Source organism: Anser cygnoides, chromosome 1, assembly GCF_040182565.1.
Source record: "Anser cygnoides isolate HZ-2024a breed goose chromosome 1, Taihu_goose_T2T_genome, whole genome shotgun sequence".
Classification (NCBI taxonomy): domain Eukaryota; kingdom Metazoa; phylum Chordata; class Aves; order Anseriformes; family Anatidae; genus Anser; species Anser cygnoides.
This window is the reverse complement of record NC_089873.1, coordinates 43,331,907-43,346,312: the sequence shown is the minus strand read 5'-3', so window position 1 is coordinate 43,346,312 and position 14,406 is coordinate 43,331,907. Positions and strand designations below refer to the sequence as shown.

Genomic DNA, 14,406 nt, shown 5'->3' with positions numbered 1-14,406 from the left:
AACATAAAAGGCTTTTTTTTATGTTGTTGTTGTTTGTTTGATTGTTTTTATCAAGAAGTAAACCTGTTGGCATAATTCTGGTTCTGCAAACACATTTTAAAATGTTTTATTTTCATTTTGACATAGCTTGAAAAATCAGTTCTAAGTCTTAAAAAAATGCCACAGAATAAAATATTTGTCTTTTAAATAGTTTTATGCTCAGATACAGTCTCATATATCAAAGCAATGCAAAGATGCCGTTAAAGATGAAGATTAAGGAAACAGAAAAGGAGCTGATTTTTTTAAAATATGCTTTGAAATGGAGTATAACACGTCTCAGCACCTTCTTTATTTGCAGCAATACAAATACAGGGCATTCAGACTGTAAGACTCAGGCTAGATGTACAAACTTCCCTTACACTACTGTGGGAGTAGGTTAGCTGGGGGAGATAAATCATCATCCTGGGTGATTAATGACATTTGGAAACAGAAAAAAGTTGCTGCTTAGAAGCAACTTGAATTAGCAGTATATTCTTGTGAAGATAGCAGAACTTCTTTCTTTGTGTTTGCACAGAGTCAAGGCACCATGTTATACAGCTGGTTCAAGGTTAAAGTGATTCACAGTGCTCTGGATGGTACACTACAATAATACTGTCATTTCTGACAATGCAAAATACTAGAAGAAATGACAACAGAAAAAAAAACATAGCGCTGCAAATGAAGAAAGCTAACAGCTGCCCTACTTCAAATCTTTTATAAAATACATTTAAAGATACTGAAATTATTACTTTTGAAGAGATTGTGTGAATTTCTGTGAATTGTAAATCTTCCCTGAACTCCATTTTTATCCATTATTTTAGATCAACATTTTTAACTAGTTATTAAAAATACTATACCCTGGTGCGCAGAAGTTAATGTATGAAACAGGGAACATACTTCTGTCATGGTAGAAGACAAGAGGAATTTATATTGGGAATATTTTTAAAGACTATGCAAAGATACGTAGACTGCTTCTTCCCTTAGTAAGAAAGTCAAAAACCTCCTACCCATTAACCATAATGAATAATGCAAAACAGCGGAGGGAAAACAGTTACTGTGAGGTAACCTTTGCGATTTAACGATCTGCAGGGACGTGGGACTTGATTTTCTCAGTAATTAACAGTAATAACAAGACAGTCCCATCTTTATTTCTACCAGACTGAGTAAAGGATTTCTCATATTCCCAAGCTTGCTCTTTTTTTGTATTAGTTGTGAGTAGAACAAAAGTCTCTATAGACTACTCCCTATATAGAACTACAAAGACTACAGAATACTCTATCAACTTAGCAAATCACCTCTTCCTCAGACACAGCATTGGGCAACTCCTAATTCTACAGGGTAATAAGAGACCCATAGCGCAACATACCAACAGAGAGATATGAGGAACTTTCTGGAAAGAGCTTTAAAAATTTACATATTTCAACTCATATTTTTATGATGGTAATGTAAACAAATGACTCAAGATTGTGTTTTTTCCAAATATTAATATTTTGGCTTTTTGTTCCTTCTCCCTCCATCCTTAAACAGAGAAAACCACAAGCATTTGTTTATTTATTTATAATTTGAAGGGACTTTCATCAGCTAAGATAAACATACCCCGAGTGCTTTGCTGAGCAAGAAAAGGCTTAAGCATACATATAAATACTTTCTTGAACTGGTTTTTTTTTCCCCTTAACATTTTTAATGGCATTGAAGAGTAGAGATATTCTATTTTCTACTGAAATAAGATCTCTGTCTTTTTACATAATATTTTTAAAGTGAACATTGAAGCTGTTTAGAAAAGGTAAGCATTTCTAAGCTATTTACTTACTATTTTGCAGTATCAGGTCATCATATTTATTGCCATTAAAATTTCCACAGAGGCCACAAGATTTCCCTTTATGATCTTCTGTCAGTTTAATATAAATACCAGAGTTTCCATCCCAAGCAAGAGAAAAACCAAAGGTAGTTTTCACCAGAATATAGTCAGCCAATCTCTCAACGAAAACATTTCCAACTGTCTGAGGCAACATTAATCTGCAAAAATAAACAGCCTACTTCAAAGAGCTCAGATGAGATGAAGTTAGTGATAGAAAAATACCACATAAAATATCACCTTCTAACTCACTACACCCTTTTTTCCAGTTGTATACAGTCTCTTAATGGCCTCAAGTTGCACCAGGAGAGAGGTTCATGTTAGAAATGAGGAGACGTTTCTTCTCAGAAAGAGTAGTTAAGCATTGGAGCGGGTTGCCCAGGGAGGCAGTGGAGTCACCATCCCTGGGGGTGTTTAAGGAAAGGCTGGACATGGTGCTTAAGGACATGATTTAGTGGGTGATATTGGTGGTAGGGGGATGGTTGGCCAGGATGTTCTTGGGGGTCTTTTCCAACCTTAATGATTATATGATTCTTTGTTGCATTTTTACCATGTTCTTTTCTATTTGCTTCTCTGCATTGATCATCAAAAGTGACTGCTTTTCTACTGTATACATCTATCAGTTGTACTAATTCTAAGCCTGAAAGAATCTTCTTTTCAAAGCCCAGAAGGGGCACCTTAAAGAGCACATGACTTCATGAGCATGCTGTGTTGCCACAAGGAGCTCTGTGACACTACTAACAGTGTTCCTGGTGTGGTGAACACCAGCAGCCCTTCTGGGCAGAAGATCGATCATCAGATTAGATGTATGCCAATGGAGAAACTTACAGTACAGAAAATACTTTTGACCAAAAAAAGTACATCCTCTTCCTTCGGCCACTGACCATTGGAAAAAAATATTTCAGTATGATTTAATCCTAATCTTCCAAAATTGCTTCTGTTGGGATGAAGACAGATGGCACAGTAGCCATCAGTCTTAGATGTTATAGTATTATTACATCAAAGGTAATCTAATCTAATCACCTTCTAAGGTGATACAAAAAAACACGTCTTTACAAGTCTTTGAAATTTTCTGTACTTTATCTAACAGTAAAAAAATACTTATGACAGCCTTGTACTCATTTATTTATTTATTTATTTATTTTAAAAGGGTATATTTGAGGGTTTGATGTACCTCAGAAATGTGGAGTTTTTGCCCAAAAGGGCCAAAGAAGACTTAAGATCTTTGATTCAATTAGTTCAGGCTTATTCATAAGAAGGTTGTGTGTTGAATTCAGTATAGCTGCACACCAAGCATAAATAAAGACTACCTTGTTCAAAATTGTATCAGGATGCACCAAAGATTAACTAGATTAGTGTGGTGTAGACCTTGTCTATACAAAATTTAGATGGTTAATCCTGAGGTCAGAGCTGAGAAGTTGAACACAAGGTTCATGAGGAGCACATGCTACCTTCATTCATGTATTACATGAACAGCATTACGTCTTTTCACACTAGCACTCTATCAGTCCCAATATAGAATATCCAGGGATCAGTAAAAATATATAGCAAATTATTTTCTCTGGTTGATGGCAAAAGCATTAATTTCCCAAACTTCACATTGTCTTTCCGCAATAAAATATTTGAAACCATCACTTACCTTTTTCCTTCTTTTCTTACTTCATGTCCTGAAATAACTATTTCTTCTTGGTTTGAAAAAAATAAGCTGACTGACCTCTGACAAGAATATACTGAACCATAGCAGTCAGGACTGTTATGAACCTTAGAGGGGAAGAATACACACACAGTTAGAATAAATGTTTATTCTCAACAATTTCATGCAAGTTTTCGTAAAGTCATATATGATAATTTATTTTTCTGTACATGAATCACTGAAAGAATTTTAGAGAGAAATATTTAAAACGTAAAAAGGTCATACTTACAAACATATGCAAAAATACGTTCATGCTACTCAGTACTACTAAGAAACACAGCAAGTGCTTAACAGCACAAAGCATCACAAGTTAGTGGCTTAAACACTGTGTGAAATACTCAGGTAGTTTACATAGATGAACTTCATAGACACCATAGTGAGCTGTTTTATCACTGCCAGTGTAGGAGCTTGTTATTTGCACCTAGACACCCCTACTGCTCATTTTCTAGAGGTCTAGAGAGGACTACTGTGCAATACAAAAGCTCAGCATAGTGCCAGCATTCTCCGAGCCAGCTGAGACTGGCATCAGCTGATCCAGCATGCCCTCCTGAACCACTCAGGATTTGTTGAGATTTTGGAGTGCTCCCACAGATTACTGCAGGCATCTAACATAAACACATCTGTTAAAACCCATTTTGCATTAGTTTCTCAGCATCAATGGAGAAGTGTAGGTTCTTCCAAAGTCTGCCTGTCCCCATTGTACATAGATAGGGTAGTGAGTCAGGGTGCTGCCTTAAATCTGACATCAGCTTCCCCAGTTTCAGCACAGAAAGGATCACTCAACCAGAGAGAGATCTGCAAAATAGTGTCTCACAACTATTGGCAATATGTGACTTCCATGACTGCCCACTACTAGGGGTGTTAAGCAAATCTCAGATGTGTACTTCTAGAAAAGAAAAACGTGCAACTCCTATCTCAGTGAGCCTACAGATTTATGGCAATGAAGTAATCTCAAAACAAAAATAATGTTTTATCAGAACTAGGAATAGGCCAGCATGCCTCCTTTTTATAGCTTGCAGAAAGGATGCTACCTTTGCAGTCGGGCTTCCTTTCCATTCCCAGCCATCAGCCATGGCAGAGCATGGCTCCTGCCTTGCAAGAATGTCTGTATCCCCAGAGACAACAGGGCTTTTGTTGGCCAGGGTGCACTCTCAGGACATGAAAACCTCAGGTTAACTCTGACTGATGATAGGAATGCAGGTCTCCAACTTTCTGTGCATATGCTTTACCCATTTAATCACTACTACACAGTTTTGAATTACGTTGACAGTAGTCTAGGTGAGTCTGAAGGACATACCTAGTCCAAGGGCCTATGCAAAGCTCCCGCTAATCTATGCTATGCTAATCTCAGCGGAGCAGGAATACCCAAACTGGTGTGATGTTCTAGACTACTATGCTTCAAAAGCATATGTGCAGGTTTTAGTAACGACTGAGGAGGCATGGGAATATGCTGTGAATCTTAGCTACCATTACCTAAATTAAAATGTAGACAGAGTTTAGACAGCTCGAGCATGACTCCTCTGACCATGTGCGTCAGCTTTCTGCGAGAAGGATTTGAGCCGTGTTACCAATTTACTTGACAGTGCTGTGAAGCTAAATAGATGGGTAACTGTGAAACATTTTGCCAGCATAGTAATGGGAGCTGTAACTAGTAACTAGAGCTATCACTTTTGTAGAAAAGATTTATTGGTAAACACATACAGCGCTCACACATACACTAACTAATCTTCCTAGGCTGACAGTTAATGCTGGAAATAAAAAACAGTTACTTCTTCTCTGAGTGAAATAAACCAAGCCAGTAAAAGCATTAGGGTTTTTACATGTATAAAGAAAGTTACAATTAAAGACATAATAAATGTTACTAGTATTGACAGATGGTTTCTATGTAAGCCTGGCCTAAGACAGAAACACAATCAAGGAAAATCAAAATAGGTCTTGTGTTTTCTTCTGCTCTAGAGAGGTGGATTATTAAAACCAGAAAGACCATAATGTGAGCACTTGGCAAGATTTTCAGCTCTCCACTGCCCAGCTGGTTGTGACTATTGCTTCAGCATTACTTGTGACTTTTCTGAATAAACATTTTAAGTTTTTAACAAAGTATGGCATTTGTTCCAGCAATTGAAAGGTAATTTCTCTCTTTTCAGAGCAACTGGAATCCATTGAAATAAAGATTCTAGATTTTTAATATAATCTTGGGGTTTGCTATAGCATTTTCTGAAATCTTGTAAGAGATGATAGCTGCATGCAAAGAATTAAAATGAAATAATGGAAGGCAGATGTAACAGCATTTGTCTATGATCTGAGTGAGTAGAAATGGCAGATTAATCTTCTTTAGATGCTAGTATTTTGGGGGACAAGAAATCATATGTTAATAGATGAAAACTAGTTCTTAGAGCAGGAATCAGAACCTAGATCTACATTTGCCCCTGTGATCACTGTGGCCACCATGGTTGCATTACAGTTAGGACCACTCTTGTTCCCTCTCCCCTGCCCAGTCAGCACCAAATCCCAACCATTGAAAAAAATACCATAAAGAGCTTATGTTCTCTCCCCACAGTAACCTACAGCCTGGTAATTAGGGCACGTTCCTTCAAAGAGGATAGAGGTTTGAACTCTGCCTGATCTCAAAATCATTAACCATGGATACCCATAAATCTGAGGAAATTACTAAAAAGAATGCCCCCTATACATAGGTCAAGATGAAGGCTTTTGAGCTGTTAACCTTCTCTGCATGACGCAGGGGTAATCCAAAATTAGAACACAAATCCACAGCGGGGACAAACTTTTTCATGGGTCAGGGGAGGTAGCTCCACATCCTCGCATGCCAATGGCTGCAAATCGGAGCTTGGTACGATTGGGTGCCCAGCTACCAGGCAGGTGACAGCTGTTTGCACTTTACTCAGCTACTCAATTTTTTCTACAATCTGACAGCTAAAGTTTATTGAAGTTTCCAAGGTCTGCCTTAAGACCCAATTTTGCTACACAGGATTTCCCAGAGAGGAGAGAACAGAGATCCTTTTTAGGAGAGAGGGAGTAAGAAACACTATTTTTAATATACTGACTCTGTTGATTATCATTTCATCAGTGTTTTGAGTTGCTGCACACATGCTTAGACATTTTCCAGCAGCATAGTTTTGTATTTAAGTAAGTAACGCTACAGTTTGATTTATTTATTGTCTCTCTACTTACTTTACTTATGAAATACAGGTATACTCAGTGTGTTATTTCTAATGTACGCTCACATACTTACCCAAACAGTGTACTGGGGTTCTGGAGTACGGCAGTCTTTTGCAAAAATATAGGAGCAATTTCCCGGAAAGTAGTAGTAGATGCCATCAAATGTTTCAAAGTGATACTGTCCCCATGACTTGCAAATCCCATCGCGGTCCTTACCAGTGTTAGGAACTGGAGAGAAAACACTGAGTTTACAACAAGCACAGTAATCAAAAATTGACAGGTGACAAAGGTGTCCACAGAAGTAAATGCTTAGAAAGGAAATAAGAGCTTATAAACAAAATGTACAAAAAGGATGAAAGATAACCTCACTTCTTCAACTTTATTTAAAGTCAGTACTTTTTTCTTTTTTTTTTTTTAATCTTTAGAATGCAGTTTTCGTCACATGCAATCATTGCAAGTTTTGGATTTGCTTTGGTAGAGGCATTTTAATTCTAAGCAGAAGCAAGGGATTAAAGTCTACTGAAGATCCAGAAAGATGATTCTTGCTAAAGGAGATTCCAGAAACCAGTGCATTGAAAGAGTTAATTATTTTATTTGCAGTAGGTCACTGCTAGAAAAATGCAGTGACTTTTTAGTTGTTCAGTTAACTATAAAAAAGCTGGCCAGCCGCTGACATACTAGACAGTGATCTGTCTCTTATGGCATCTATGAATCATCACAGACCAAATGTTAAAACGTAGGCATTTGTGACGGTGCTATTTCCCTAACATATAATATAATTTTAATCCATGTGTCTTCTAGTGGATGACATCCCTACTACAAAGGAATCACAAAAGTGCTGTTAACAATATTGTTTTAAAAACTTTCCCCTTAAATTTCACTTGAACCCCAAACTTGATTCTTTTGGCCCCAGACTTACCAATTTGGCACCTGCTTCCTTGAGCCCGAAATAACTCACAATCACAGTCACCTGCCTCTGTGCAACCTGCTCCATTAAGGCACTCTTGAGAACATGAACCTGTAAGCAAGGACAGCAGCCTTTTAGTAGATACAGTATTTGGCAAACAAATTGAGACTCACATTAAATTTTTTTATTGTAGAATCATTAGCAGCTGTATTAGCTAAGAAAATTAACCAACAACAATCTCCAGTTTTTAACGTTTACTTAAATTTATCCTTTGTGTTTCTTGGTTAAAAGACAAGGTTCTCTTTTGGTCTGAGACTTGTACACTAACAAAGGAGCAAAAGGTCAACCTCCTCCCAGCAAACAAAAGGTCAAGTTCCCATGTAAAGAAACCAAATCCCAGTCCTCCTGGTCTTGAAATACACAGGACACAGATTATTCTAATTGACCAAATTCAGCACAATTTATGCATATGTTCAACTCCTCCCTCCTAGGCATTACAGCAAAGGGTATATTCAGCTTATGAACAGTCTGGAATGCATAATTTACAAAGTCAAAAACAGTTAAAAATAGCCCTCCATGCATGCTAAAACTTTTAAAAGGTTATTTCTGCTTAAGAGGTGACTGGAGTCAGAGACTTAAGATTCCATGGGAATGGCTTGTTTTATGTTATAATTAGTAATTGTTTCTAAATGCAGTTTCATTAAAGGGTTATGTGGTCTGCTTGGACGCTAAGACTTCACTGTCTACTAAACATTCACTGAGGTGGGTCTAAATCATAGTTCCCCAAAAGTGAAGGAGAAAGGAAATTTCAAATTTCAGGGTTTGAGATAGTTGATTTCCCTGTTGGGGAGGAATTAAAACCCTAGATACAAACATTTACAAAGCTGCTTACAGAGATTTAAAAAGCATTGCAGAAAGCAGGAAGGCAATGAAATAAACAGGCCCTTCCACACCTAATGGAAGCCACTGTAAAGCTGCTAGTGATGCTAAATGGTAACAAAACTGGACCTTCACAGTAAAGCTTAGTTTTGAATGCTTAGTTTTGAATTTTTCCCATTTAAGAATTGCTTTCCAAATATGCACAGATACCCTGAAAGCACAGGGCAAAAAATACTGTTTATAGAACAGCATTAATGTGGAAAACTTTTTTGCTGTTACAGCTATGAACTATGAATTATACATATTCATTTACATGGAAAAATACAACAGGAAGCACCTACCCAGGCATACATATTTTCCAAGGATAGTGAAGTTCAGTTGCATACAACAAACATTTCTGCAAAATAACTTGGACCTGCTTTAGGTGTTTGGACAGTGCCTGAACCCCTCTAGGAGTAGCCCTGTGCTCATTGTCTTGGGTACAACTGTACATTCCCATAATCAGTTCATGCCTCTCAGACATACTTACATCCTCTCACAAGGACAGAAAAAGTGGTAGTAAGAAAATTGTAGTAGAAATAAACTTTAAAAAATCAAAGGATTAGCTTAATTAGCTGTTCAGATTTGGTCATAAATCATTATTTTGAAAGTCTGATTTCAGTGGGAACCGTATGCTATTTAACATGGATAAAATGAAGTAATGAGTTAGTGTGGGGTTTTTTAGGGGACAAAACCACTGGCAACATGGGAAGGTGACAGGAAGGCAGCGTGTTCAGGGGCATCTCCTCCTGGGACGAGCAGCACTGACCTCCTGGCGGGCTGCGCGTCAAGGCCCCATGCAGGTGTGACCGAGGAGAGGCAGCTCGAACCTGACAGAAACACAAAAGGAAAATCAGTGTGTTTCTGCTTTATGAATGCACCACTATGAGCCCAGGGCCTTGCAGCAGCATTGAGAGAGGACTTTGAGGGTTATTTTAGCACAGTAGAGACACCTGTGGCTCGTCCAGCACAGGTCATGGCCTCAAGTGCTGTGATTGACAGCCCAGACTAGCAGGAAAGGCAGCGACTGCAGCACCCGGCACTTGGGGAAGAGAAGCATGGTTTCTGGGGGACGGGGAAGGATACGGCTGTGCCCTGGGTCACTGCTGGCCTCCTCTCCATGTCTTCTGCTTCACCAAAGGCAACAAACCAGCAAGGCTCCACTGGGGGAGATTTGTGTTTACATTTGGGAGGAAGAGTGAGGGCCCAGACAAGACTCTTGCCTTTTTTGCTTCCATTAAATACCAAATGTTTCTCCCCTAACTCATGCCCTGTACCACTCCCCAGTCATCCAACTGTGGCTGCTTCAGCTGTGATGGATTTCACATCCCCCTTGAGATCCTTCAGAACTCATTTCAGCTCGTCCAAAACAAAATGGGGGGGGGGAGGAGATCTTCCTGATCTGCATCCTGTCTTGTATAGGAACAGGGGTACTTGGGACTGTAAGGAAGTCCTGGATCTGACCCAGCACTCTGCTGTTGCAGTTTGTCACGTCACATCATCCCTTCCAAGAACTAATCAAGTTCCACATGACAAGCACTCTGGGGTTTTTGCCCCCACAAGTACGGTTGGGAAGTTTACCAGGGTGAAGTGCTGGGCAGTTAAATATTTCCCCTGTACATTTATTCATGGCCATTTTTAAATCTTTTTGTTTTACAAAGCTTTGCCCTTTTTCTTAAATAGCTCTTCATCCCTGCTTTGTTTTGTTGTTCTGTTTTGTTGTGTGTTTTTTTTTTAAATCCCTCTCTGATATATTACAAGAAAGCAGTTACCCTTCCATGCTCCCCATATGTCTAACACCAGCCTTCAGCAGCACAACAGAGCAAAGCAACTTGTTTAAGCCTTCACTTGCAAGATACTCTTTCTTCACTCCTTCTGCTAGTCCTTCTCCATGTCTGGAGCTTAAAATAATGGATCTCAGGATAAACACAACTGTACAGTAAATGGCTCAGGTGAAGTCCCACCAATGCCTCATGCAGTGACATAAATACTTCCCTCCTCCAACTGGAAATACTTTGATGCACCCAAGTAGCACAATCCATCTAAAACCAATCTGAAATGGACCTCACCAGCTCACCAGAAAGCTGTTCCAGGGTCCATCATTAGCCAGAGAGGTTCTCCACCACCCCTGCATAAAAACACCCCTCTCCACATCCTCTCTTGTTTACCCTGAGCCAGGCCTCTCAGCAAAGCAGCTTTTTGCTTTTGTGTTGTTTTGGGGAGATAGAGCTTATTTGCTGTGACAGCACACTGTCCTACTGAGCACACTTCTGGACCACCATCAGTCCCCAGAGCCCATTTCCCTCAGAAGGTGTCTTCCTAGTGAGGAGAAGAGGCATGACTCACCTCAGTGTTATGTTTCATACTGGCTACCTTCTGACTTGGTGAAGAGACACAAAATTCTCCAAGGGACATAGAGAAAATGATTTGTGGTTCTGTTGCAGCCTGCCTGCAAGACCCTGAGAAGAGGCTTTGGGCTCCATGCCTGCCCCTGTAAAAAAGGGCTGTAACATTTGCTCTGGCTCTGTAGCCCAAGATGTCTACCCACAGGGGAATGAGTTTCCCCCTATACTATTAAATTGTAGTCAAACATCACCTTTGTGCTGCATAAGGCAGCAGTACAGAGCGTGGATTGAGGAGGGACAGACCTCAGGCCGCAGTGGTGGGACCGGGGCCTGGGCTGAAGCTGCCACCATCACCACACCACATGCAGGCTCCTTGTCTACAGCCGCCATTGTGCTTTTCACCAAACACTAACAGCTTTCTAGGGCTTTCTGTTCGCCTTCGCAAAAGGCAGAAGAACCACGGTGTTATTTCCCATGGTGTGCGTCAGTCGGTCTATCAGGGTGGGTGATTCAGAGAGCGTTTCGCCAAGAGCGAATGAATGTGTGAGGCCATGGGTCTTGGCTGGAGGTGAGCAGGTAGGGAACAGCGGCTCCTCCTCACCGTCCTCCTGTTACCACAGCCTTGCTCCTTACAAAGGCCCCATTGTAACAACAGCAAAGCCCAGAGCAGAAAAGGGGGAGGCTTTCCCCACCCTCCCCCTTTCGGAGGTATAACCTACCTCTGCTGTTAAGAGATCTCTTTTCTGTCGAGTTGCATTAAACTCATTTCTGGAAGAAAACAAAAAGGAACCTGTATAATCGAAGGTCCCTGGAACAGCCTGAATAAGCAGCTCCCCAGAGAGAAGTGTTTCTCTCTGATTACCATCACTTTATCAAAGAGGTCTTTCTTGGCTTAACATTTAAAATGGTGATTTTTTTTTCATGGTCTCATTTTACAGAATTCAATAGTGCTCCAATCTCTGCTCTCAAACGTGGGATGCTTTATCAGGGAGGTACATGGGGCTTATGAGGGAGAGGTAAGCAGGCAAAATAAGCTTATATGACAGGATACAAAATTGCAAAGCAGTTTCATAGGTACTTGACAGTGTGTGTGGCAGCAAGTTCCCCCAAGTGTGATTTGAATATATTGTGACAGAGCTTTTAATAGCAAAAGATGGCTTGCCAGCTATAGCTGACTTAAATTTGCAATTAAGTTTAGAAACAAGGGCAGCAGGCTATAAAACATAGTTTTATCAACAGTCCAAGATGGCATATTATTTGATATGCATGTGTGCTCACTAGATGCAGAGGTCACTAGACATCCAAAGCTATGTCCAATTGGAAACTTCTACTAAAATTGATGGCATAGTTCCCATTTAATTCAATGGGATCAGGAACATTCCCTAGTTTGGGTTTTGTTTGGATTTCAGCTTCTACATGAAAACTTGTATTGAAAATGTTTATTTTATGGCTGTATAGCACTTACTTTTCTGTGCTTCAAATAGCAGCTAGGATTTTATCATGCAATTAAAATTGTAGAAGGATACTCATTTAATGTATTTTTCCAGACATAAAATAATGATCTCATCCTGGTTTCATTCCATTATTCCACTAAGCTTTCTTGAGACCATAGAAGTATCATTTTTCATAAGTGCCTTCATTTTTCAAATAGAGGATCCATGCCTGTTGTGTAAATTCTTTGAAAAGAGATGTAAACATTCTGAAAGTGTGTTTTACATCCAATGCACATGTACTTGACATCTTACATGTCAAATTCAAGACTATATTTTACTTTCTAACTTACGCTATATCAGATAAGCCTTATATGTTTTTGTTTTATTTGTAGAACTTGACAAATATGGAATAAAAACTTACCTTGAAGTTCTTCTCAAAAGAGAAAGCTTGCAATAAGATCCTGTAGATTAAAAAGTCATTACGTTAAATGTTTTTCTACAGCCTCACTCTGCATTTGGCAAACAACACTACTGAAATTTGTTCTTTAAAAAATGGCTAATGATCCTGAGTTTTCCAGAGCACTTTTACATAAACTTTTTTCTCTTCCTAAGGGACCTAGCAACAGATGCTTTCCTTCCTGATAGCTTGATTCTTTCAAGGGCTTATCAACCCCAGTTTTCCACGGTCTAAACTCTGGTAAATACTACCACCAAAAAGAGAGAAGAGTTCTTAGTTGTTCAGAGCCTCAGACCAAATCTGATAAAATTACAGGAGGTAATTATAAGTACAAGGGATACTCAGAGCTATCCAGAATCAAGCTCCTTCGGCAGTTAGGTGTAATCATTTTCTGAATATTACTTGCAAAATTCAATTGTAATCCGGTTACTCTCTTTCTCACATTGTCTTAGAAATCTTCATAATGGCTGCAAATAAACTATCTGCAAGACCCATCTAAAGTGAATATACTGGTTAAAAATAGGATTGTTTCTATAACCAGAAGAGCAATTATTTATTTAAGCATTCCAAAAATGCTTAAACAAAGTGCAGGTGCGGTCTGATGAAATAAAATCATACCTTGTTGAAATTCATTACCTGCTTACTCATCTGACAGTAGTGGCAAGGAATAAACGAAACTTAAACATAGTTCCTTGACAATTACTTTGTAACAAAATTCAGACATAGAAAATGTGTCTTTTTAAAAAATAAGAGCTATATTTTAGCTTCAACACCTGTCAGAGAGAAAGGAGATATGTAAAATGGGTTATTTAACCTATGTTATTGTTTCTTGAATTCCAAAAAGGGTTAAAAATATTGTTTGACAATGATAGAAAAAGAAGTAGCTGTATTAATAAAATATTTAGAGAACTCATTTTTAAAGTTAGTATTTCTTCAGAAATGGAATAAAGTTCTTACCTTGCAAAGAGGACAGCAGTGAATGAAGCAAAAATACACTCCACGGTATCATTAAATTGAGTTTTCCCACAATGTTCATTTCAGTATAACTTGCTAATAGGAAATTTATCCAAATTGATGGCTTTGATTATGATGGCATCTTATAACTACGTATTCCTACAGTGTGTTTAAATCCTTTCAAAGTTAAATAGTTGGATGCATTATTTGAAATAATACAACGCAAAAAGGAAAAAAGAAGACATCAAGCTTGGTAGATATATACAGCTTCAGGAGCTTTGCAAATGTTGCATACAACTTTCTGGCTGCATGTCTCTCATTAGTAATGCGTGGTAACTCCTCAGCAGAGTCTGTATTAGTTACACTTTTGCTAGACCTGCGAGTATTACTCCTCTGTTGCGCTCAATCGGCCCTTTATAACACAGAAGACAATGACATAGAAAGAAATTTTGCCATGTCATGATGGTCTGAGAGATCCTTCAGTCGTCATTACACCTTTGTGTGCTTTGCGGCTTGTGTTGATCTCTGCCCTTTGCTTCTTATAGTGAAAAATTTTAGCAAGAACCTCCAGTTATATTAATGCATAAAATATAACCAGATCATTTTGGAGATTAACATATGAATGTTCCTTATCTGTTCCAAGAGGAGA

The 14,406-nt window shown here is 38.8% G+C and overlaps 1 protein-coding gene across 11 annotated transcripts in view; it reads right to left on the bottom strand.

The window, feature by feature from the left end:
- The window catches only part of OTOGL (otogelin like), a 98,319-nt gene extending 84,192 nt beyond the window's left edge, over positions 1-14,127 (bottom strand). For all 11 annotated transcript variants that reach the window (XR_010830059.1, XR_010830061.1, XR_010830062.1 and 8 more), the window contains exons 1-8: positions 13,761-14,127; positions 12,768-12,807; positions 11,633-11,681; positions 9,338-9,398; positions 7,663-7,761; positions 6,817-6,971; positions 3,513-3,634; positions 1,829-2,034 (exon numbers count right to left, since the gene is read on the bottom strand). Coding sequence is in view for 7 of the 11 variants with exons in the window: in XM_066993487.1 (XP_066849588.1) it covers positions 1,829-2,034; positions 3,513-3,634; positions 6,817-6,971; positions 7,663-7,761; positions 9,338-9,398; positions 11,633-11,681; positions 12,768-12,807; positions 13,761-13,839 (811 nt within the window). In the remaining 4 variants the exon portion in view is untranslated. The remainder of the gene's footprint in view (positions 1-1,828; positions 2,035-3,512; positions 3,635-6,816; positions 6,972-7,662; positions 7,762-9,337; positions 9,399-11,632; positions 11,682-12,767; positions 12,808-13,760) is intronic.
- Between the last annotated feature and the right edge of the window lie 279 nt (positions 14,128-14,406).